This window comes from Suncus etruscus, chromosome 2 (genome assembly GCF_024139225.1).
Source record: "Suncus etruscus isolate mSunEtr1 chromosome 2, mSunEtr1.pri.cur, whole genome shotgun sequence".
Classification (NCBI taxonomy): domain Eukaryota; kingdom Metazoa; phylum Chordata; class Mammalia; order Eulipotyphla; family Soricidae; genus Suncus; species Suncus etruscus.
The window spans coordinates 138,345,370-138,370,676 of record NC_064849.1 but is presented as its reverse complement, the minus strand read 5'-3'; the positions used below and the strand labels follow the sequence as shown (position 1 = coordinate 138,370,676).

The 25,307-nt window shown below is 40.3% G+C and overlaps 1 protein-coding gene across 1 annotated transcript in view; it reads right to left on the bottom strand.

Annotated features, from left to right (window-relative positions):
• Nucleotides 1-24,673, bottom strand: part of ATG10 (autophagy related 10) — a 289,692-nt gene extending 265,019 nt beyond the window's left edge. Inside the window, 2 exon segments of the mRNA XM_049766561.1 lie at nt 14,428-14,609; nt 24,564-24,673. Of these exon segments, the coding sequence (XP_049622518.1) occupies nt 14,428-14,556 (129 nt within the window). The 5' untranslated portion in view covers nt 14,557-14,609; nt 24,564-24,673.
• Between the last annotated feature and the right edge of the window lie 634 nt (nt 24,674-25,307).

Genomic DNA, 25,307 nt, shown 5'->3' with positions numbered 1-25,307 from the left:
TTTCATTTAAACCTAATCTTTCATTTAAGTCACAAATCTAAATGTTAAAAAAAAAAATCTAAATGCAACATTTTAGATTCATTTTTACCAAGAATGAGAACTGAAAACTAATGGCAAATCAATAAAATTTGTTTGGAAAAAAAAAAGCAATGAGTTCTCCATTTAGGTACCCATAGGAAAGAAAATACTTTGGTCATACTGGTACCCTCATCACAACCTGTGATGGATACTTTCTCTTTCTGACTCTTCTTACAATTTCTTCATAAAATTATTTTACTTTAAAAAATAACAAAAACAAAAAATATGAAATGTTTCAAGGATTCACATATTTTTTTGTTTTTGTTTTTGATTTTGGGTCACACCTGGCTGTGCTCAGGGGTTACTCCTGGCTCTATGGTCAGAAATCACTCCTGGCAGGCCTGGGATGAGATATGAGATGCCGGGATTCGAACCACCGACCTTCTGCATGCAAGGCAAATGCCTTACCTCCATGCTATCTCTCCGGCCCAGATGCACATATTTTTAACTAACTTTTAATCAACTCAGTCAATAAACCATTCAACTCTCAATTCTTACTGCTGAATTGAAAGAGTACATACAATCTGTTATATATGGATTCTGTAGTATATGCAATAATAAAGGCATGCCATATAATATCTTACATACTTTATTAAGGTGGGAGCTTATGTGCCATGCAAGAGGCTACAAGGATAATATCCCAGACAAATAAAGAGAATAGAGAAAAATATGCATGTTGAGAGCAAAGAGATAGTAAAAGGGTTAAGATATTTGCCACAATTATATTTTGTCAACCCCAGCTCAATCCCCAAAACTACATATGGTTCCGAGCATCTCCAGGAATGAGCCATGAGCAAAGTCAGGAGTAAACCCTGAGTACCACTGCATGTGGTCCAACTACCCCTCTTCATACATTAAGCAATGTAGAAATGACTTGGGAGATTTAAAAATTGTTTGTATGAAGAGTCAAATGAAACACTGACAATATCAATGAGTATCTAGTGGAGTATGAATGTTTACATTAATCTACATGTGTATGTGATTATTTGGGTGCCAAATATTGAACCCAGGACTTCACCTATACTAAGCAGTATATCACTGAGCTATATATCCCTGCACCTACACTAAACTCCATATGGATATGTCTGTTTGAGGGAGGAGTGGAGAAAAAAGATTCTATAATTTCCAACAGATGTTTACAGGTAGTTAACTGTGTGTTTACAGGTAGTAAGACTGTGTGTTGAGAAAGGAACTTTTTAAACACCAACATTTCCTACACAGGAAACAAAATGAACTACAGAGCTAGAAAATGAAGTATTCAGTATTAGGAAATCCTATGTCCTGAGATAAAGGTTACAGGGAATACAGAATAATTACCAAATAACCAGAAATGTCACTACAATACAGATGTCTATTAAGAATGAAAGGATTGAAAACACCCCTGAAACTAAAAGATGAAAGTCACTTATACCTTAGTAAGCAGTTTTGACATCCAGGAAGAGAAGTCAGGTTCCTATGGGATAAGGAGAAAATAAAAAGTGAGGAAATCATTAAAACTTTATAGTCTTTAAAATAAGAAAATCTTGATTGTAAGTAAATACAAATTAGTAACAGAAGAAACACCAGACTTAAGGAGGATACTATTGTTCCTAAGAAAGAGATAGTTAAATATATGTTTAAATTGAGCAGAGGTTCTGGTAAAGAAGAAAAAGTTGAAAATACTAAAGAAAGGAGGTGACTATGAAGCAATAGGAGTTGGGTAGAGGTTAATTATTAGATTTGAGTAATACAGTATAGCCCCCGGTAACTGACTTGAGGTTGAATATAAAATTTAGAGAAGAGCCAGAAAGAGAGTTCAACAGGCTAGAGAATATATTCTGCATGTAGATGGCTTGGGTCTCTATTGCAAAATAGTCCCCCTTGTGTCACCAGAAGCAGCTCCAAGGAGAAAGCCAGGAGCAGCCCTGGGTACTGCTGGGTATGATACCCAAACTGAAGAATAAGTAAATAAAATTTAGAGTTTTTCAAGTGAGACCCAAATTGAAGGGAATAAGTCTAATAATCAAATTAGATTTTTTTAAAAATTGATGTAAAGAAAGACAAGATAGGTAGCAGTTTAAAAAAACAGTGGTATAAGGAGTGTGTTTGAGGAAACTAGCAAAGATATGGAATTGTTTTGAGAGAAGTGAAAGGATCACATTTTCAAAAGAGCAGACAGAAATGAAGGTCACACACTGGTAAGAGAACCTGAATTTACAATGTAATATTCCACAAGATATTACAATTGGCTTAAGCAATGCTTGAATCTCCATGTGTGAGACTCAGAAGGACGGGGAAGGGGGCTAGAAAGATAGCACAGAGGGGTTCAAGAGCTTAAATTGTATATAGCCAAGCAGAGTTCAATCCCCAGCACTACATGTCTAAGCACTGCTAGGAGTAGTCCCTGAGCTTAGAGCCAAGAGTAAGACTTGAGTACCCTAAAGATATGGTCCAAAATCCCAAAACAGAACAAAATGGAACTACGCATGAGTGGATATTTTGCTGGTAATTCACCTGAAGGATGGATGGGTGGGTGGAAAAGGTAATAGTTGTACTAATGAGAATAGCTCAGAAGGCAAGAAAGGAAAAAAAGAAGGCACTGAGAAAATAGGGCAGTATCAAGGAATACTAGATACAAAAAGGAATTAGGTCAAAGGAAGTGGGACAATATTAAAACTGAGTTTTAAAATTTGATGAAACCTCAGCTATGATGATTGAATATATGAAACAGCTTGAAGTGAAGATAACTAGAGCTCAAAACATTTTTTAAACCTACAAGATTTAGGGACCAGAAAGATAATACAATGGGTAAGGTACTTGCCTTGCATAGTCAATCCCAGGCACTACATAAACACTGCCCCTGCTCGACTCTGAACACAAAGCTACGAGTAAGTCCTGAGCACATGTAAGGCAAAATATAATAATAATAATTAATTAAAAGGTTTTTTTTTTTTGTTTTTTTTAGGTCATACCTGGCAGCACTCAGGGGTTACTCCTTGCTCTACACTCAGAAATTGCTCCTGGTAGGCTCGGGAGTTCATATGGGATGCCGGGATTTGAATCACCATCCTTCTGCATGCAAGGCAAACACCCTACCTCCATGCTATCTCTCTGGCCCCTAATCAAAACTTTTGACGTTTAAAACGTTTGTTGCTTTCCACATGAATAACAAATCACTTGGATTATTCTAAAATTTGTACATAACAAGATAGAAGCTAAAATAGCACAGAAATGGTGATCCTAGTTTATAATGCCAAGTCTATTAAGAACAATCACTAATAAGTCAATAAATGTGCTCCTAATGAGCCAAAACACAGCTTTGGACTATTTCTCTATATGGTGCAAAAGGCTGTGTCCATCATGGACCAGAACAGGATGTGAAGAAAATCACATACCCTGCTCTGTCTGATAGAGTTGGATTTAATGGGCATTAGAAGAGCAAGACATGAAGCTAGAAACAGTGTCCAAGAATTGGCTCTAAAGACATGGGGTCTGAAAACGTCAAATCCTGAGCCCTGAAAGGAAGAAGAAAAAAAAGCTACAACTCAAAGACTCTCAACCACTTTTTTAAATGCCAAGTCTCCATGGCCAGAGAGACAGTACAGTGGGTAGGGCACTTTCCTTACATACAGTGAATCTGGTTTCAATCCTCAGCACCCCATATGGTCTCATGAGCACCACCAGAAGTGATCCCTGAGTGTAGAGCCAAAGTAAGTTCTGACCACTGCCAGGTGTGGCCCCCACCAAAAGAAAATCAGAGTCATAGTTCCCCCCTAAAGTTCATTGGTAGAAGCAGCACTGTTCTGTGATGATCAAATGTTATTAAGAGATTTAAGTAAGGAAACTGATCCTCAATAGATCCACTCACCATCCCATCAGGGAAGTTCACAAAGTACATGAAAAAACTGTAACAATGCACATGGTGGGGAAACTACTAATTCAGGGTTTCCCAATTCTTTCCTTCTCCCTTACTTTCATGATTGATGTTGCTAATCACAGATGTCTTCCTCACTGTGCCACTTGCACATTTGATTGTGGTATTTCCCAGGAGTCCTTGTGGTACCCACACATGATTGCCTGGGGTCATACTGGGGTCATACAAGGTTCTAGTGCTCAAACATCTTTTAATTGTCATACGGAATGTTTGAACAGAGACTGAATGTTTTTGTTGTTTTGTTCTTCAACAACCACTGTGATATGGCTGGAAATTACTTTCAACGTTGGGGATCACTGAGCTGCCAGGTATAACCAGTAGAGCTAATTTAAGAGAGTGTTCCACACATGGGGTATCACCCTCATATTTGCAAGGCAGGCATTCTAAACCACTGAATTAGGACTCTTTCCCAACTCATTCAACCATAGATTTCTTTTCATGAAAAAAAATTTTTTTAAACAATTCACAGAATGTTATTAAAGGAAATAGTGGGTTTAGTCCAATTTGTTAAATTTAGCTCAATTTGATAAATGGGTATCACTGATTTTACAATTAAGAACCTAAAACTCTGGGACAACAGTTTTGGGAAGAGAAAGCACCAAGTCTAGGGAAGTAAGTAAAAAGAGATAGCAAGCAAAGCAAGGGGCCTCTACTGAGGTGTTTATTACATGTTTTAGGAATTTAAGTGATATATGGCCTATGTGCATTTAAGATTCAAATTCATTGCAAGAAAAATTAACTAAATAAGGCTTATTTTGTGCTTCATAAGCAGGCTTAAAAAGGTGCTTCAGTGCTGAACAAGTTGGGGAAGTGACATAAAAAGACACTAAGAGATTAGAGATACACAGTGGGAAGGATATTTACCTTGAATGTGGTGAATCTGAGTTCAGTCCCTGTCACCCTACAAGTCCCCCAAGCATTGCCAAAAATGATCCCTGAGTACAGAGCCAGTAGTAAGAGCCCTGAAGCACAACTAGGTGTAGGCCCCAAACCAAAATGAATAAATGAATAAAAAGGTACTAGTAAAAAGAACAGGCACTAATGTAGCAAGAACAGGGAGGTTAGAGAAACTGAACATGCAAGTGACTGAATACCAGAGAAGGCCTTGAAAGTAACTGAGTATCTCATGAATGAGTGAAATAACAGGTAAAGAGAAATACTGGTGAACCAAGGCTGATAAACAACAACTAGGGATCTTGTATCCTGAAAAATGTAAAGGGTTTTAAAAGTAGAAGTAACAGATCTGCTTCCTGGCTTCCAAAGATGACGACAAGCCTTGCGTAAAGGGATGAAAACTGTCTAAAATGATCTTTATATAATCCAGGGGAGACAAAATGAAGCTAAACAGAGCCAAAGATTGGCAGAAGGGCCGAAGAGGGAGGGATTGAAAAGACAAACGTTTTGATAGCTTGCTTACTATGTCTGACAGATCTTGTTATGTGAGGAAGAGGTGAGAAACATGATTCAAGAAAGAGCTGTAGTATTTTTGCCACAGGTAGTGAGTGGTTCACTGAGTAAAACATCACTGGAGAAAGAAAAGATTCAGGGCTTAGGTGGGTTTGCTTTAAAAACATACTGAGCTTGAGTTTGAAATGCCTATGAAACACCCACGTAAAAGAGCTTTACCAGGCATTTTCAGACTGGTCAGGAACTTAGAAGAAAATTAAGCTGGCTAAAAATTTATTCTAAAACAGTATTACGTAAATCATTGTAGATATTCGATGACTAAATTAGAAAATACAGAACTAGTACAGAAAGACTAAATGCAACAAAGAAATCTTTTTCTCTAACTGCATGATGGCTCAGACATTTACTAAGAAATACTAAATCAAAGAAAAATTGAAAATAATTTATAAAGAATACTAACCTACTTTGGAATTTTTATAGGTTCTACACAAGCCCTTCCTTAATAAGAAAATTGAACTCAGTATAAAACACTCCATTCCCTAAGCCCTCCAGTTACTTGAGATTTACTGAACTATTCAAAATGCTACTCGAAACATAAAATTGCACTCAATAGCCACAGTTTATCTAATTAACAGCACCATGCCACTAGCAAGATGACTGAACATCAAAGCACTAATTAATATTTGCTTGAATGTTTAAAATTATGTAAGAAATGGGCTTTTGCTGAGGGATGTTACTTAAATAATACAAACACTTGTAGCTTGATTACAAAATTAGGAACTATACTATATTTAAAGGATATCCATCTTCATTCAAAGCATCATAAAGCAGATAATGAAATATCAATGAATAAGTATTACCTCTCTGCACAATTAAGATTTTTTCAGTGAATTAAAAATTAAAATATAATATTTTTACATATACTTTTCAGTACTTGAGTTCAGAACATAGTAGAAGCAGAAACCAGAATATCAGAACTCCTTATGATGAATTGGCTGAAATTATAATTAAATATGGAAATAACCACAATTAACATTTATTAAGAAATAATAGAAATAATCCTTGTTTGCCAAATGAAAAGCCTTAGACAGGTGAAATGTCTGTTTCCAGACCTAAATTACCTTTACATTTAGAGCAGAGGTGACAACAGAACACAAGTGAACACTCAATCAAAAGACTAATTCTAATTCTCATTGTAAACAATGAAGTTTTTAATTCTTATAAGTTAGAAAGGCATCAGAGACCTTTATATGTCATAAAATAAAAGTTAATACATTTATTTCTCGAGTCTCACTTAGTGGTCAGTTGTTCAATTTTACTTTTTTCAAAGTAAAATAGCTTTTAGAAAAACCTAAACCTCAGGAAATACATGTTTCAGGCTGTGGACAGAAGAAAATGCACTTCATTGCTTTTTTTTTTCTTTCATATATATATATTTTTTGTTTGTTTGTTTGTTTTACCTTTTTGGGGCCTACACTCAACAATTCTCAGGGGTTTCTGTACACAGAAATCACTCCTGGCAGGCTTGGGGGATCATACAGAATGTCAGGGATCAAATTTAGGTCTGCACATCCAAGGCAAATGTCCTACCTAATGTGCTATCCACTCTGGCCTCCTCATTGCTTTTTTCTAAAGCACAAACAATCAGAACATTTTTGGATTTTTTTGTATGTGTTTAGGGTGGGCTGTTGAATTTTGCTTGTTTTTGTAGTACAGGGGCGCAAATGCAGAGGCTTTCACATTTAAGGTCTACTACATACTCGCCCCAGAACATTTTTTTCTTGGAGTGTTGGAGGGAGGTTGGATCATAACCATTTGTGTGCAAGGCCAATCCTAAAAGTTCCAAAACTTTTTAAATTGCTTCCATAGAACCTAAAGACTATAAAGATAATCTAATTTTTCCCACCAAGCAGAAGCAGTCTTTCTTTTTGGGGGGGTTGGGAGGGTGGGGTGTCACACCTGGCAGTGCTCAGGGTCACTCCTGGCTCCATGCTCAGAAATTGCTCCTGGCAGGCACAGGGGACCATATGGGACACCGGGATTCAAACCGATGACCTTCTGCATGAAAGGCAAACCCTTACCTCCATGCTATCTCTCCGACCCCAGAAGCAATCTTTCTAAAACACAGGTGTGCCCTAGACTAAAAAGTGTACCATTATTCTACTGCTGTTAAATACATCTTTTGTGACACTACGTAAATCATTGTTTCAATGATCCTTAATTAAAAACCATTTTCCACCACTACTATTCTCCACTTTTATGTGCTTTTTAATCTAAATGTGAAGAATTGACTGTGCTTGCATCTTTTTTTCTTTTTCTTTCTTTTTTTTTTTTTTTTTTTTTTTTTGAGGAAAGGAGGTTGACTAGACATTTCTTTTGTTGAATCTTTGTCAGTGTGTACATGAGTTATAATGAGACTAAAACAGTTCAAGCAATGCAATGAAATTTCTCCAGGATGTAGGACTAATTACAAAAGTATGATGTTGGGGTCTGGAGAAAGAGCATAGGTCATTGTATCTCACTAATCCCATTTTAAATTCCTGACACCACATGTGGTCTCCTGAGCACAGAGTGAGGAATAGTTCTGAGCACCACAGGTGTAAACCAAACCCTACACTCTACCGAAGAAAGTATGCTTACTACAGACTTTATTATACTTATGTTTATCTTTCTCAGCTGATAAAATTAGGTAGTTTCCTATGCATTTGTCCTTCACAGCAACTATTTTAGATTAAGAAAATATGTGGATGGGCCCGGAGAGATAGCACAGCGGCATTTGCCTTACAAGCAGCCGATCCAGAATCTAAGATGGTTCGTTCAAATCCCGGTGTCCCATATGATCCCCCGTGCCTGCTAGGAGCGATTTCTGAGCAGATAGCCAGGAGTGACCTCTGAGCACCGCCGGGTGTGGCCCAAAAACCGAAAAGAAAAGAAAAGAAAAGAAAAGAAAAGAAAAGAAAAGAAAAGAAAAGAAAAGAAAAGAAAAGAAAAGAAAAGAAAAGAAAAGAAAAGAAAAGAAAAGAAAAGAAAAGAAAAGAAGGGCCGGGCGGTGGCGCTGGAGGTAAGGTGCCTGCCTTGCCTGCGCTAGCCTAGGACGGACCGCGGTTCGATCCCCCGGTGTCCCATATGGTCCCCCAAGAAGCCAGGAGCAACTTCTGAGCGCATAGCCAGGAGTAACCCCTGAGCGTCACAGGGTGTGGCCCAAAAACCAAAAAAAAAAAAAAAGAAAAGAAAAGAAAAGAAAAGAAAAGAAAAGAAAAGAAAAGAAAAGAAAAGAAAAGAAAAGAAAAGAAAAGAAAATATGTGGTTACTAAGGAGGTAAAATTAGTCATTTACCTAGGAGGTCCTAAAGCAAAGAAGCATCCAGGATGCAAACTTAAATATGGTATTCTAGGCATTAGCCAGAAAGTTTATTTGATTCTAGAGATCACAAATAATAAGCATTTATAATGAGCACCAGAATTACTGTTGAGGAGAAATCAGACTAGAAAATCTAGACCAAAGATGATTTTGAGAGAGCTATGAGGAAAGACCCAGATCCCAAAACACTTGGCAGCCTGAGGCAAGGACTAGGGGGACACATAGCAATAAACAGCACAGGGAAGCCAAATTTTTATTTATTCATTGATCAGTCAATAGCACAGGGGAGCAGCAAGGAGAAAGCTGGTTCAATCTTGACAGAGGTTGCCCAGCAAGTTCACTTCTCCTTGCTTGCCTGCCACTGACATATACTCGAGATCAAAGTTAAAGTGAAGTGCATAGTATGAAAACAGGAACTGAAGGTTGATGCCTGCTATTACCTCCTCAGGAAGAAATCCATTTAGGAAGAGAGTAAGAAGGCATTTCATTCTCCCTGCATTCTACATTTCTTTAAAAATAAAAGTGTTGTGGGGCCGGAGAGATAGCAGGGAGGTAAGGCATTTGCCTTGCATGCAGAAGGATGGTGGTTTGAATCCTGGCATCCCATATGGTCCCCTGAGCCTCCCAGGAGTGATTTCTGAGTGTAGAGCTAGGAGTGGCCCCTGAGCGCTGCCGGGTGTGACCCAAAAACCAAAACAAAAATTAATTAATTAATTAATTAAAGAGTTGTTGAGGCCGAAGCAATAGCACAGTGGTAGGGCGTTTGCCTTACTTGCAGTTGACCCAGGATGTACCGCAGTTCGATCCCCGGCATCCCATGTGGTCCCCCAAGCCAGGAGCAATTTCTGAGAGCATAGCCAGGAGTAACCCCTAAGAGTCGCTGGGTGTGGGCCAAAAATCAAAAAATAAAAGGGACCGGAGAGATAGCACTGCGGTAAGGCATTTGCCTTGCATGCAGAAGGAAGGTGGTTTGAATCCCAGTATCCCATATGGTCCCCCAAGCCTGCCAGGAGGGATTTCTGAGCATAGAGCCAGGAGTAACCCCTGAGCGCTGCCGGGTGTGACCAAGAATAAAAAACAAAAATAAATAAATAAATAAAATAAAAATAAAAAATAAAGAGTTGCTTAGTCATTCTCTCTACTGTGTCTTCAAATGTCCATTCATAATTTTCCTTCAAAACAATCCCACCACATAACATAAAGCTCATAGTAAGAAGTGGAAAGATGGAGCCAGAGAGATAGCATGGAGGTAAGGCATTTGCCTTCCATACAGTGACCTGGGTTCAATCCCCAGCATCCCATATAGCCCCCCAGCCTGACAGGAATGTCTCCTAACTCCTGAGCACAGCAGAGTATGGTCAAAAAATAAAAAGACTGGGGCCCGGAAGGTGGCGCTAGAGGTAAGGTGTCTGCCTTGCAAGCGCTAGCATAGGACAGACTGCAGTTCGATCCCCCAGTGTCCCATATGGTCCCCCCCAAGCCAGGGGCAATTTCTGAGCACATAGCCAGGAGTAACCCCTGAGCGTCAAACAGGTGTGGCCCAAAAACCAAAAAAATAAAATAAATAAAAAATAAAAAAATAAAAAGACTAAATACCATAAAAAAGGTAGCAGCACTCTCCTGAACATCAAAAGGATACATCCTCTATAACTTTCATACCTATTAATCTGCTTTTCAAATTAACCTTAAAGGTAAGAATTCATGGCATTTTAGTGAGGTGAGGAGGGGAGAACTTGTTCACCATTCCTACACACATCCCTCTTCACATAAATAAGCAAATCAATCTACTGGTAGCCATATGACTAAAATGCAATCCCTGGGGTTGGAACAAAGACAATTGCTTTGTATGTGGCTGACCTGCATTCGATCTCTAGTACCATATAACCCAGACCTTAAGGAGTGATTCCTAGGTGGAGAGGAAATGTAAGCCCTGGAAAGAAAAAAAAAAAAACAAAAAAAACAGGCCATCAATTTTAATCGATATAAGCTTAAAATATAAAATTAAGAGTGCTAGGTTTGGGGAAGGAAGGCAGGATACAAAATAGGTAGCACGAGAACATCAGCGGGGGGATCTGGAGCATATGGGTAATGCTAAGGGATCAAAGACTGCACCAAAATGGTAACTGTCAATTAATAAATAGTGGGGGCAGGAGTGGGAGAGAAGGAACATAGGACCAGAGTGGACATAAGAACGGACAGTAAGGGTAGGATCATGGCATGCACTTTAGTGGTAGTGGAATAGTAAGTTTGTTCACCAAATGTTCACTTGAACATTATCACTAAAACTAAAATAACTTTTCAAAATAAACAACTTGAAAAGAAATACAGCATGACAGTCCCAAGTGACTTTCCTTTCTTTCACAAAGTAAAAAGGGAAAGGTGCTTGCATCAACAGTTTATACTTTGAATTAAGGGTAAATTCTTTGAAAGTACCATATTTTCCGGTGTATAAGACAACTGGGCATATAAGACGACTCCCTACTTTTCCTGTTAAAATGTAGGGTTTGGGCTATATTCACCTCTCTTTTAACGCACACCAAATGAAAATTAAAAAACGTAAGAGAAAGAGTTGAACCCTCAAAGGTTAACAGTATATGTTGAATAAAACTAAGACTTTGGAGTTTCAACGATCTGTTGGCATTTGTAATGAATGACTATGATTTTTTAATTGTGATCTACATTGAAAGCAGGGAGAGGGGGCTCCTACAAGAGCAGCTAGCTGGGGTGCAGTGATTAATAGGACAGCTAGAGGAAGACAGAGTGCCTCCTCTGTGTCCCATAAAAGCTGAACAGAGGACTGAGTACTGAAAAGCTGCAAACCAGAAATGACACCCAGTGTCTGGATGAGATGCACTGCTCAGTAACTCAGTGCCTCTGTGTGCCCTGAAAGATGAATCAGGACAAACAGAGGACTGAGTGATGACACCTGGCAGCTGGATGGGTTGCAGTGATAAGGGGGGTGTGGACAATCACTTGTCCCTGAAGCTGGCGTAAGTTTCAGGATGCCGTATACTGGCATATAAGACGACCCCTGACTTTTAAGAAGTTTTTTCATGGGTTAAAAAGTTGACCCGGGCCCGGAGAGATAGCACAGTGGTGTTTGCCTTGCAAGCAGCCGATCCAGGACCAAAGTTGGTTGGTTCAAATCCCGGTGTCCCATATGGTCCCCCGTGCCTGCCAGGAGCTATTTCTGAGCAGACAGCCAGGAGTAACCGCTGAGCAACGCCGGGTGTGGCCCAAAAACCAAAAAAAAAAAAAAAAGTTGACCCAAAAACCACAAAAAAAAAAAGTTGTCGTATATACCAGAAAATATAATATCTACCTTATATTCCCAAATTGGAGGAAAATGGGGGAGAGAGACAGACAGACTAGGGAGCTAGCTCAAAAGTCTAGAGCTGTGCAGATGCTCCAGGACAAATGGCAGTTTGTATCCCGTCATCCCATATGGTCCCCCATGCCTGCCAGGAGTGACTTTTGAGTCCAGAGCCACGAGTAACTCCTAAGGACCCTCAGTGTGACCCAAAAACAAACAAACAAAAAATGTCTAGAGTCATCCTGGCATGCACAGGACCCAGATTCAATCCCTAGCTCTCAGGGCCTCCTAAGCAGCAACACAGGTAGTCTGGTGACCCCAACATTGCTGGGGAACCCCTCTTCCCACTATCAAAAAAGGAGAAAGAAAATCGTGGTCTCTAAATACAAGAGATAAAGGATAAAAGAATTGAGGTGAAAAAGGAAAATGGGAGGGAGGCGGAGAGATAGCACAGCAGTAGGACCTTTGCCTTACACACAGCTGACCCAGGACACACAGTGGTTCAAATTCCAGCATCCCATATGGTCACCCAAACCTGCCAGGAGCAATTTCTGAGTGGAGAGCCAGGAGTACTACCAGGTGTGAACTAAAAACCAAAAAAAGAAAGAAAGAGAAGAAAAAGAAGGAAGGAAGGAGGGAGGGAGGGACGAAGGAAGGAAGGAAGGAAGGAAGGAAGGAAGGAAGGAAGGAAGGAAGGAAGGAAGGAAGGAAGGAAGGAAGGAAGGAAGGGAGGGAGGGAGGGAGGGAGGGAGGGAGGGAGGGAGGGAGGGAGGGAGGGAGGGAAGGAGGGAGGGAGGGAGGGAGGGAGGGAAGGAGGGAGGGAGGGAGGGAGGGAAGGAGGGAGGGAGGGAGGGAGGGAAGGAGGGAGGGAGGGAGGGAGGGAGGGAGGGGAGGGAGGAGGGGAGGGAGGGAGAGAAGAAAGAAAGAAAGAAAGAAAAGAAAGAAAGAAAGAAAGAAAGAAAGAAAGAAAGAAAGAAAGAAAGAAAGAAAGAAAGAAAGAAAGAAAGAAAGAAAGAAAGAAAGAAAGAAAGAAAGAAAGAAAGAAAGAAAGAAAGAAAGAAAGAAAGAAAGAAAGAAAGAAAGAAAGAAAGAAAGAAAGAAAGAAAGAAAGAGGAAAATGGGGACAAGAAAGGAAAGAAAGAAAGAAAGAAAGAAAGAAAGAAAGAAAGAAAGAAAGAAAGAAAGAAAGAAAGAAAGAAAGAAAGAAAGAAAGAAAGAAAGAAAGAAAGAAAGAAAGAAAGAAAGAAAGAAAGAAAGAAAGAAAAAGGAAAATGGGGACCAGAGTGATAGTATGTGGGTAGGAAGCTTGTCATGCTTGAGGCATACCATATGGTACCCAGAGACAACAGGAGGATTCCTGAGCATAGAATGATGAGTATGCCCTGAGCACCACTGGGTTTGGCCCAAAAACAAAAGCAAAAGAAAAATGGATGTGAAAAAACCATGGGTACGTATATATACATACATATACATATACATATACATAAAACATGCCAATAGTTGTACTTATAGAAATTATAAAGACAACAGTTAAAAGATTAGAAGCTAGGAAATCATAATTAGAATTTTAGCATATTGAAGTGAGATGATCTCCAAACACATAGAAAAATAAGAACCAAGATGGAGTCAATACATATTGATTGATAGGAAGGATGAACACAGATTCAATATCTATGTAACTGGCATTTCTATGTAGAAACATACAATTAAAAAATTATTTCTATCTACCCACCAAAAATATAAAAAAGCTTATTCCTAATAAATTTAAAGTAAAGGAAGGAAGGAAGGAAGGAAGGAAGGAAGGAAGGAAGGAAGGAAGGAAGGAAGGAAGGAAGGAAGGAAGGAAGGAAGGAAGGAAGGAAGGAAGGAAGGAAGGAAGGAAGCCAGTATTAGTGACCAGCATGCAACTATACAACTGACCTAGATGAAAGAATCAAAAATTTGTTTTGCCTCTGGGGAAATATCCACTAGTAGACACTCAAAAACTTAGCAACTACAACACTGTTATAAGTAAATATCTTAAATAAATGTATCTGCCTTTATGAGGACTAGTAACTATTATACCCTGTCCTTTACATGCATGTCAACATTCATCCCCTCCTCTACCTCTTATCATTTCCCATCTTTGATCCTGTATCTCTTCCACATCTACATATAATACTGGAAAGTTTAATATGATCTGCCTAGTGAGTTAATGAGTTAAAGTTACTAAATATTCAAAAGGTGAGAACAATGAGATCTGAAATCTACTCCAGTGGATGGCACCTGACTCATAACTTGCTTATTATATTACACTTGAATAGTAAAAATCACACATAGTAAAAATTGCTGTTTACAACTACCACATTGGTCATACCCTATCAAGTGCACAAAGGTGGTTTAGTTGGGGCTGGAGAGATAGCACAGCAGTAGAGCATTTGCCTTGCACACAGCCGATCCAGGACGGACAGTGGTTTGAATCCCAGCATCCCATTTGGTCCCCCATGCCTGCCAGGAGCAATTTCTGAGCACAGAGCCAGAAGTAACCGTTGAGAGCAGCTGGGTGTGACCCAAAACCAACCAACCAAACAAACAAACAAAAAACACAGTTAGAATCTGGTTGGCACCTTCTTTCCTTTGCAATATTATGAACATTTAAAGCCTTATTAGATTAACCCCCATTTCCCCATTTCTATACCTATAAAACCTAGAAAATTGTATAAGAATGGCAGTACTCTCTCTGGAGTACACCCACATTGCTACTCTTGGAGTATATACTCTTGCTCTAAACAAACTGTTTATCTTTCTTAGAAACACAACTCTCTTTGGAGTAAACCCTCATACTAATGCTTTAAGTGTGTACTTTGAATTTTAGTATTCTCTTTAGTATTCTCAGAAACAGTACTATTCTTGGGCATAAGCCTATATGCTGATTCTTTTATTGTGGGGGTGGGAGAGGGGAGTTTCCAGGGCACACCCAGCAAAGCTCAAAGCTTTCTCCTGGCTCTTAACTAGTAAACACTCCTGACAGGATTCAGAGGACCAACGGGATGCAGGAATTCACCATGGTTTGGCCATGTGCAAGAACCCAGCCGACTGTAGAATATCACTCAGATGCCGCATGCTCAGTCTAGAAATATATACTTTCTCCATTCCCCTTTTACTGTACTTTATTTTTGATTTGCACCTGAATGATTTCCTTTGGGGGTCAAACAGACTAGGTCCCCTGATCAGGGTCTAACAGCTAGCCTGACTTTTCCTCCAATGAAAAGATTTACTGTGTTTCTGAGAAAACTGTTAGAAAGACCTAAACACAGAGGCAGGCTAACTGTATTTCTTAAAGAAAAAGAAAAAGACACTGACATACAAGGGACAAAGATCAAGTTAGCCTCAGCTACCTCCTCACAAGGAACATGATGGGACATGATCACATAATACCTGAAGACTTCTCACTTATACTTTTGTATCATTTTTTTATACTTTTGTATTTTAACTCCTGTCTGAATTATGCAGACTATAAGAATTAAAGTTGTAATGAGTAAAATTTAAGCATTTAAATAAATTTATTCTACATATCTCTATCTAATTATAGTACTTTTCTTCAACTAATTTTTCAAGTCTATTCATTATTGGCTATTTTCCCATTACTTTAAAAACAAAAAGCTTTGTACATCCAATCTTTCTGATACTAGAGTCACTGCTTTTATAAGAAGATTATCCTTTTTTTCTTTAACATAAAATAAGACTTCTCTGCAAGCACTTAAAAGAAACTTTTCCACTAATGGTGAAGATTTGAGCTGATCCACCAGCTCAAATTCTCTAGCTGGCCTTTGAATTCTGTGACTAGTATAACTGTTGTCAGCACATATGCTAATCGGGCCATCCATGAAACAATAGTATATGACCTTGGTCAAAGATATTCAACAAATATGAAGTTACAGAAAGGACTGGTACTATATCAGAAGCTACCAATTCAGTGTTAGTATGCATACAGATGACAGAACAATAGGATTTTAAAATACATTACCAACTACCATTGTTTTTGGATAAAAAGTTGTTGGACTTTTTGGAATGGAATGACATTTCCTTTAATTTTTCTTCTTGCAAAGTCTTCTACTAAAGACTAGATTAAATTAATATGCTTTTCAGTAATTCAGCCAGCACCTTTAATATCCTAGCACTCTGTATAATCTCAGGGAAAAAACGTGAAGATTTTGCTGGGTGTTCAGAGAAGCCTCCTAAAACATGCAGATTTGAAAGATTTTAATTCTTAAATAACTAAAATTTTAACTTTGATCTATTTAAATGTGTAGAATAAAAAGCCCATAAAATATTAATGAACTGTGAATATGGAACCTGGAAAAGCTTAACTTTTTTTTTAATGGGATGTGAGAGCAAGAAGTGGGAGAGTTGGCAAAACAAATCATGACAGTGATATGTAACTTTAGGAGGTACCATTCTTGAAATGTATGGAAATGAGTATGATCATCTTGTATTGTAAAAACAGAAGGGATTGCAACTTATTCAAGGACTAGGATCAGGTATAAAAAGCAACATACAATGTGCAGGACAAGAAAGAACTGGTCCAATACTAATGCCAATAAAACACCTTTTGAGAAACTCTGTAGGTTAAAGATTAACAAAATCTGAAGAGCTAGGGCCATATAGCATAGCAGATATGGCATGTGCCTTGCAAATCAGCCTACCTGGTTAGTTCCCCAGCATCCCATAAGCAACCCCCACCCAAGCTTGCCAGGAGTAATCTCTGAGCTCAGCCAAGCCCACTGTGACCCAATCCCACCCCACAAAAAATCAGAAGAACTTAACCCTAAGGTTTCTAAAAGTAAATCTGCAATCACAGGCTGCATTTCAATGGACATTTACTTCCAGAGAAGCTATTGACAATTGGTATATTTCATTACTTCTTTTAACCATCGAGCTCAGAATTTAGTATATGACCCACCTTTAATACAAGTACAACTTTTCCTGGTATATAATGTACTATAATATACCCTACCATCATCTTTCAATTCTTCATATTTCTAAGATGCTGGCTTTTCTTTTATTCAATATCATATATATCATATATAACGTATAACCTACCTCAAATGCTTCTGAACAAACTAGGGTACAGATTTTTAAACATTAACAACAGAAGTAAAAATAGAACTCAAAAAGTAAACTTATTAGTAAGAAAAGAACATAATGAATGACCAGATCATTTTGGAAGAAATTTAATAGAAGACTTAAAATATCTTGCCATTGCCATCAAACACTTGTAATCAAATTTGTAAGAAAGACATTAAAACTGAAATTAGAAAACAATAAGACAGTAAAAAATAGTGGTAAATTATAGAACTGTTATAAAGAACCAGTGTTAATTAAAATAATTTTAATAGCATATATCAAGAACTAAACTAACTCATTGATCTTCATAATACTATACACTATGGAATTAATATTATTTTCTTTGGGATTTTGTTTTTTAACAAATGAGGAAACTGTAAGAGAGAGGTTAAATAATTTTTCCAAGATAATATAGCTGTTTAGTATGTTCTTTTGGTCTAGCTAAGTCTAAAATCAAAAAAGAAGAAGATTTTAGATACCCTTGCATTGTAAGATGATACAAAAAACTATAATAAAAAATATTTGAGGAGGCTGAAAAAGAGTGAAGGATGAAGTCTGGGTACACAGTACAGTGAATCTAGCTTACAACAAAGCAAAGTAAATACCACAGTTGTAGAGAAGTAACGGAAAAATCTGAAGAGTAAAAGAAAATGGGAAGCAGTTTATAAATAGCCTTCTAAGATTCCCTTTAAAACAGTAAGTAAAAAATCCTCCTAGAAACAATGAACCAGTACAGCAAAGTGTCTGGCTACAAACTCAAAAGCGATGGCATTGCTATACGAAAATAATGAATCACAGGAGAAAGCGATCAATGAATCTATCCCATTCAAAACAGTGCCCAAAAAACAACAAGAAGAGGGGTCAGGGGCTGAAGGGGTGGTGTAGCTGTAAGGCATTTGCCTTGCAAGAGGCTGACCTAGGACAGACCCTGGTTCTATCTCCCAGCATCCCCTGAACCCCTATGGTCCCCAAGCCAGGAGCAATTTCTGAGCACATAGCCAGGAGTAACCCCTGAGCTTCACCTGAGCATCACCAGGTGTATCCCAAAAACCAAAAAAAAAAAAAAAAAGTTAAAGCTGATCCATAGCTCACACCTTACACAAAAGTCAACTAACTTAAAGTAGATCGAAGACCTTGAGAAAGACCAGATTCTAGGAAAGTACACAGAGGAAAACATAGGGCCAAGATGTAGGCATTAATGGTTTCTTCAACATGATAAAAAAAAAAATAGGACTTCATATTAAGAGTCTCTGCATGGCAAAAGAAACACAGGTTAGGGGCCGGAGAGATAGCATGGAGGTAAAGCGTTTACCTTACATGTAGAAGGTCAGTGGTTCAAATCCCGACGTCCCAGATGGTCCCCTGAGCCTGCCAGGAGTGATTTCTGAGCGTAGAGCCAGGAGTCACACCTCTGAGCGCTGCCAGGTGTGACCCAAAAAACAAAAAAGAAAAGAAAAGAAAAGAAACACAGGTTAAACCTAAAAGACACCTAACTGAATAGGAAAAAATATTCTCAACACATCAGATAAAAAATTGATATCCAGAATATATAAAGTACACACAAAGTACAACCAAAAATTTTTCAAAAAGGCAGAAGAAATTCTCAAAAAAAGAAAAAGATGACTGATGGTCAACAGGTACATTATCACTTATTAGAAAAATACAATCCTCCTTCCTCCTGGAACACCAGGGCTTTCCTGGGCCCCGGCCCAGGGAGCCAGTGAGGTGGGTGCCAGGGAACAGTTTAAAGGGGACCCCAGGCTTTCCTGAAGTCCTACCCTGCACAAATGGGGTGGAGTTGGCTGGCAAACTTCCAGCTTCCAGCACAACTAGGGAACTAGCTTCCTCTCTCTGGGATCAGAAGCCTTGGCAGCATGGGGAATAGTAGGTTCCAGGCCAAAGGCCCTTTTGCCTAGCTTAGGGGAGACTATGAGGCTCAGCCTCCCCACCAACAGCCTTCCCTCTCCTTCTGCCGGGAACTCCAGGGCTTCCCTGGACCCCAGCCCAGTGAGCCAGCAAGGTGGAAGTTTAAAGGGGAGTTTAAAGTGAGCAGTTTAAAGGGGACCCCAGGCTTGCCCAAAGTCCCACCCCTGCACAAGTAGGGCTGTCCCACCAATGTCCATTCCCAAACCATAAAGTATAGTTTAATAGGATACCATAGGGTTTCATCTATGTTTACAAAAACATAATGTCTACATTGTATACTTTCCTTCCCCCATCGGCTCATCACCTTACAGGCTCATTTATAGTCCTTTACTCTCACCCCCACTGCTTATTACCCCACATTTAACCGTCTTTACCCTCAGTTCTTTGCTTCTTATGAAGTAGATCATTATCCTCACTCAAACCAGCTTCCAGCCAGCTCCCAAAGTAAAAAAAAAAAAAAAAAATAGACACTCACCCTGAGAAGAAATCAATACTGTATTCCTATTAATCTACTCCCAGCGGCCTCCTGTCCTCCATCTTCCTTCACTGTCTACCAGTGCTTGCTACCATACTCAGTTTCTGAGAAGCCTCCACTCAAAGACAATTCCTGATACGAGACTTCTGGGAGTCCTTTGCAACCTCCAGGTGGCCAAATCACAGACCAATACCCACACTCAACACCCTCCCCGCACCAGACTATTTCTAAAGACATAAAAGGGACATGTGTATCTCCATTGTATATCTTAGATGTTTTCTCTCTCTCTCTCTCTCTCTTTTTTTTTTTTTTTTTTTTTTTTTTTTTTTTTGGTTTTTGGGTCACACCCGGCAGCACTAAGGGGTTACTCCTGACTCTACGCTCAGAAATCTCTCCTGGCAGACTCAAGGGACCATATAGGATGCTGGGATTCAAACCACCATCATTCTACATACAAGTTAAGCACCTTACCCCCACGTTATCTCTCCAGCCCCTTAGATGTAGTCTCTTAACATTTATAACTTTTTTTTTGAATATCCTCTTATATAGTGACAATTTTGTCCACTGACTCCCCCCCTTTGGGATCTATTCAATAAGGATATCTGGTAGAAGAGTCTCTCTGTATAGAATTCATGATAGAACCAAGTTACAGGGAATGTTGGACTTGTTCCCTTGACCCTCAGATGTACCAATAATACCTTGTGGCACTGTTCCTCTCTTGCATAGGCACATTAAATGGGAAAATATTACATTCTGCAAACAAGTTCTTATCTAATAGAGATGGAAACACAAATTTTGTAAGTGCAGTTAGGCCTTATACCCTGAAGATTGGCATAATAACTTGGCTCAGGCCTCAGAAGAATGGGCATTGCCTATACACCCCTGAACCATGGATACCATCTTATGGAAACAACCACATTTTCTATAACATTACCAGGAAGTAAACCTCTGCCAGGGAAGACCCTACCACTGCTCTGGCATTGACTTACTGCAAAGAGTGCATTCTTAACCCCCCAGACAACTTAGCAACAGCAACAACTTGCTTTCATCTAATGGTGAAGTGAAACTAGAGAATGCTCACATCAACCTGACTCAATGAAGGAAATGTGTAGAAACCAGAATCTTTAACTACAGGAACCTGACACCAACAACAGCTAATGTTCGAAAAAGTTTCACCGGGACCACGGAGAATGACTCAGGGGTTGGGCAGCCTGGTGTGACTGGAGCCTAGAGTCAGTCTTATGCCAGTATATTTCAGGGGTGAGGCCTCCTTGTAATTAGTCCAAGGCTTTTTCTCCATTTTCCCCATATTTTGCTGGGCCTATGCAAACAATAGTGATTACCTCTTTCACACCGTTACTACTTATTTTTTAACACTTAACCTTTAAGAAAGAAAGAAACAAAAACAGCTTACTAAACTTAAAAAAAAATAACTGTAGTAAAATGCCTGTCTCAAATACAGGTAGGGGATGGGAAGGAAGGAAGGGGACATTGGTGGTGGGAATGTTGCACTGGTGAAAGGGTGTGTTCTGTTTATGACTGAAACCCAACTATAATCATGTTTGTAATCATGGTGCTTAACAAATTTTTAAAAAAGAAAAGAAAAATACAAATAAAGATGAAAGTTCACCTTATTGTTAGTGAGGACATGACAAAAATGGAACTCTCATACACTGCTAATAGGAATGTTGTCTGTTACAGCCCCTGTGAAAAGCAATATGGATAGTTCTCAAAAAAGAAAGAATTGAGCTAACATATGACCCAGCAATTTTGGAATTGCTATCCCAGGTCACTAAAACAGTCATTCAAAAGGACAGATGCACACTATTACTCATTGTAGCACTTAATAGGTAAGATATGGGATCAAACTTGCCAAGCAGTGACAGATGACTTATAAAGATATGGTATATATACATAATGGAATACTATGCAGCTAAAAAGAATGATGAAATCATAAAATTCACTGCAAATTTAGTAGAAATAATGAATATATTAAGTAATGAAGTAAGTCAAAAGGATGGGACTAAAGTGACAGAGCAGTGAGCATGCACATAGTCAACCCAGATTTGATCCCCAGCAACCCTTATGGCTCCATGTCTTCCAGGTGTGATCCCTAAGCAGAGAGCCAGTACACCCTGAAAATCACTGTGTGGCCTCCACAAAAAAAGGAAAAAATATAACAATCTCACTTATCTGCAGTATATATAATTAGATGAGGTAATTCAAGGTATTAAAGGGGCAAATACCTAGATGACACACTTGACTCCAGAGTATAGGAAGGACAGGGAAACAATGGAGAAAGAAAAGGTGAGTGAGAAGTAACAGGGGCAGGTGTCAAGGGCCTCAAAAGCATTGGTATTATAGAGATGAAATAGCTATGTATCCAAAGTAGAGTCAACAACATTGAAAACAAGTGATCCAAACTACAACAACCAAACAAAAATATGTGGAAGAAGCAGGCTGGGGGAGGGAGAAAGAAGAAATCTGGGTCACTGGTAGAAGAAAATTGAATAGTGGTGAAATTGGTACTTAAATAATATATTCCCGAATCTCAACTATAAATCACTCTGTGAAAACAAGTGCCTTAATTTTAAAAAAAAAATTTTTTTTTTTTTTTTTTGGTTTTTGGGTCACACCCGGCAGTGCTCAGGGGTTACTCCTGGCTCTATGCTCAGAAATCGCTCCTGGCAGGCACGGGGGACCATATGGGACGCCGGGATTTGAACCACGGACCTTCTGCATGAAAGGCAAACACCTTACCTCCATGCTATCTCTCCGGCCCCTTAAAAAAAATTTTTAAGAGGAAAATGGCCTAGCTCCTCAACCAAGCATCAAAAGAAAATAATGGCCACTAATACTTCGCAACTAGCTGATATCTCTGTGGCATTCTCAGAAAGGAGTGTGTGTGTATACTTCCCAACTAGCTGATCTTTCTGTGGCATTCTCAGAAAGGGCGTGTGGTGTGTGTGTGTGTGTGTGTGTGTGTGTGTGTGTGTGTGTGTGTGTGTGTGTGGTGTGTTGCGTGTGTGTTGCATGTGTGGCATTCTCAGAAAGGGGTATGTGTTTTGTGTGTATCCCTATACCCTTGAACAGAAATGACCCAGCCCCACCACTAAACCTTTTCAAACTTCCAAATAAAATGGGTATACAATCATTGTAGTTTCTTGAACTCAAAAAGGATAAAAGATTTTCTTGTGCTCGAATGATAGCACAGTGGTAGGGCATTTGCCTTGTATGCTGGTGACCCAAGAACAAACCCAGGTTCAATCTCCAGCATCTCAGATGGTCTCCTGAACCTGCCAGGAGCAATTTCTCAGTGCAGAGCCAGGAGTAACCCCTGAGCACAAGGGTGTGGCCCTCCCCCCTCAAAAATTTTTTCTTAAAGCTATTATACAACTTTCACATAACTTTTAGTTGTGAGCTAAACTTGTATTATCCCAATCAGAGAGATCAGTCTGAATATATTAGAGAAGTTTCTGATTCTGTCTAGTTTTCAACAACCAAAACCAAACAGAACAAAAAAAAAGTGTGTTGTTAGGATTCTGATTATGTTTATGATACCCTGAGCGTCACTGGATGTGCCCCCCCCCAAAAAAAAACCAAGCCTGGTATGTTATTTTGAAATAATTTAGAGAAAAATTATCTTTTTTCACTAGTTCCCTTAATTAAAATATGAATAACAAATTAAAAACCTGCAAGTTGTAATACTTTAACTTGCATTTCTCACACTCAACTTTCTTTGGTTAAGGTCTTATGTTTCCTCTTTTCTGTAATTGACCCTTGACCTTTCAGAATGAAAAGGTTCAACCTAGGGTAGAATCATAAAATGCAATTCTGTGCAGGATCTGATGTATTAGAGAACTAGACAAAATCTATGTTTTCCAACCCTGAACAATGCAAACTTCAGCTTTTGTCCCTTACTTACTAGTAGAGGCCATCCTCAGAGGCCATCCTCAAATTGTAATGCTTTCTAATTACAAACATGTTTCCTTCAGACTGAACCTGTGTCAACAAAGAGTTACTGAACTCAGGAAGGAGCAAACTGGTAAAAAAAAAAAAAAAAAAAAATCTGAAGTCTTGGAAATAGAGCAAATAAAACCACAACCAGAAGTATTTTTAATCCCAGTCAGAAATAACTTGAAAATTCTATGGAAGGGGACTGAGGGAGGGGGTGGTGTAAATTCACTGTTGAACCTGTGCCCAAATCAATACCCCCAAGAAAGTTCTTAGTCGCCTAATTAAGTACTCCTCACTTGGGCCTGGTAGACAAGACTGACTTTTATTTTGAGGGTAGCTATCTTTTTTTTCCCCCTTCTTCAAGATGTCCATCATTTTTACCACTATAAATCAGTTCCCTAGGCCTTTAGCCCACACACCTCCCACTCATGATTTCATCTAAGTGGACAGGTTTACCCGGGAGAGAGGGAAAAAAAAAATGACTGGCCATAAATAGGAGGGCTATTCCTCCGAATAATAAATCTGCACCCCTTGCATGAAGTGATACGTGGCCGCCCGAGTCGGCAGTGCTGCCATAGCCTTTGTTTCAAGGTTACACGGACAAAGCCCTGCCAGGCGCGTGCAGGCAGGCTGGGGGAGCGCTTGGCAGCAACTCCTCAATGAGGGGGCTCCGGCTCCCCCCTAGTGGCCCGGGAGTGCCAGTCACACCGGTGCGCGCGCTTGCGAGGGCCAGAGCGGGAGATGGCAGATGGCGGGAGGGGCCTGAAGATGGGAGTGGGGGCGCCTTTCCTTCCCGGAGGGAGCCCCCCATCGGCCCGACTCCATCCAGCAGCCCCAGGGTTACGACCCGGCCTGCATCTCCAAGGCGGGAGTTGGGCTTCCCAGGCTCATTGTTCCAGGTTGGGCTTCTTCTTCTTCTTCTCCCGCCCACCCGCACCGCCCTTCCTCCCCATCCCGGGTGAGGAAGCGTGCGGGAAGCAGAGCCGGGGTGGGGGGGCTTGCGGCCAGCAAAGAGTGGGAATACTCACCCCACTCCGCTCGGCCCCGCACCCCGCTGCTCGGCCCCTCGAGGGCGGAGCCACAGGGAGCGGGGAGGAGGAGGATGGGGACGGATGCGGCCCAGCCCCGCGCTACCACCCCGACTGAGGCCCCAGAGCGGCGGAGAGGCGGAGCCGGCGCTAGAAGGAAGGGAAGGCCCCGCCCTTCGCAGCCAACTATGCGCGTGCGCACTGCGCGCCCGCGCCCCGAGGGAGCCGAAGCTCGCGCCTGCTGCTGACGTCTTGGCTACGCGCGCGCGTGCGCGAGACCCGGGCCCGGCCAGGCCAGGGGGCGTGACCTCCCCTGCAGCCTGGGAGGACTATGGTGTGCTGGAGGCCACGCCCCTTTCCTGCTGGGCGGGGAGAACCTAGACTCGCCTGTGCTTTGCACAAAGGAGCTTGCCTGCCTGGTGCTGGGAGCAAATGGGAATTTGGGTTCCCAAGCGGTTTCAAAGGTCTCTGCAATATTCTCCTTCTCCAACAAAGAGGCAAACATGAAAGGGTGACCGAGGGAGAAATGAAATGGCGTAAAGGAAACAGGGACTGACTGTGCAGTGCCTCCCTCTAGCATGCATCCCTTGCAGAGGTGAGAGTGCCAAGCGAGCTAAACTAGCAACATATCACCGTGGCCAACACCACCCCCAAACTCGAGCCCGACTAGTCCCCCCTTTGAACTGTTAAGGCTCTGGAGGAGAGGAAAAGTGAAATAGTCGAGAGCTGACAGTAGGACCTACC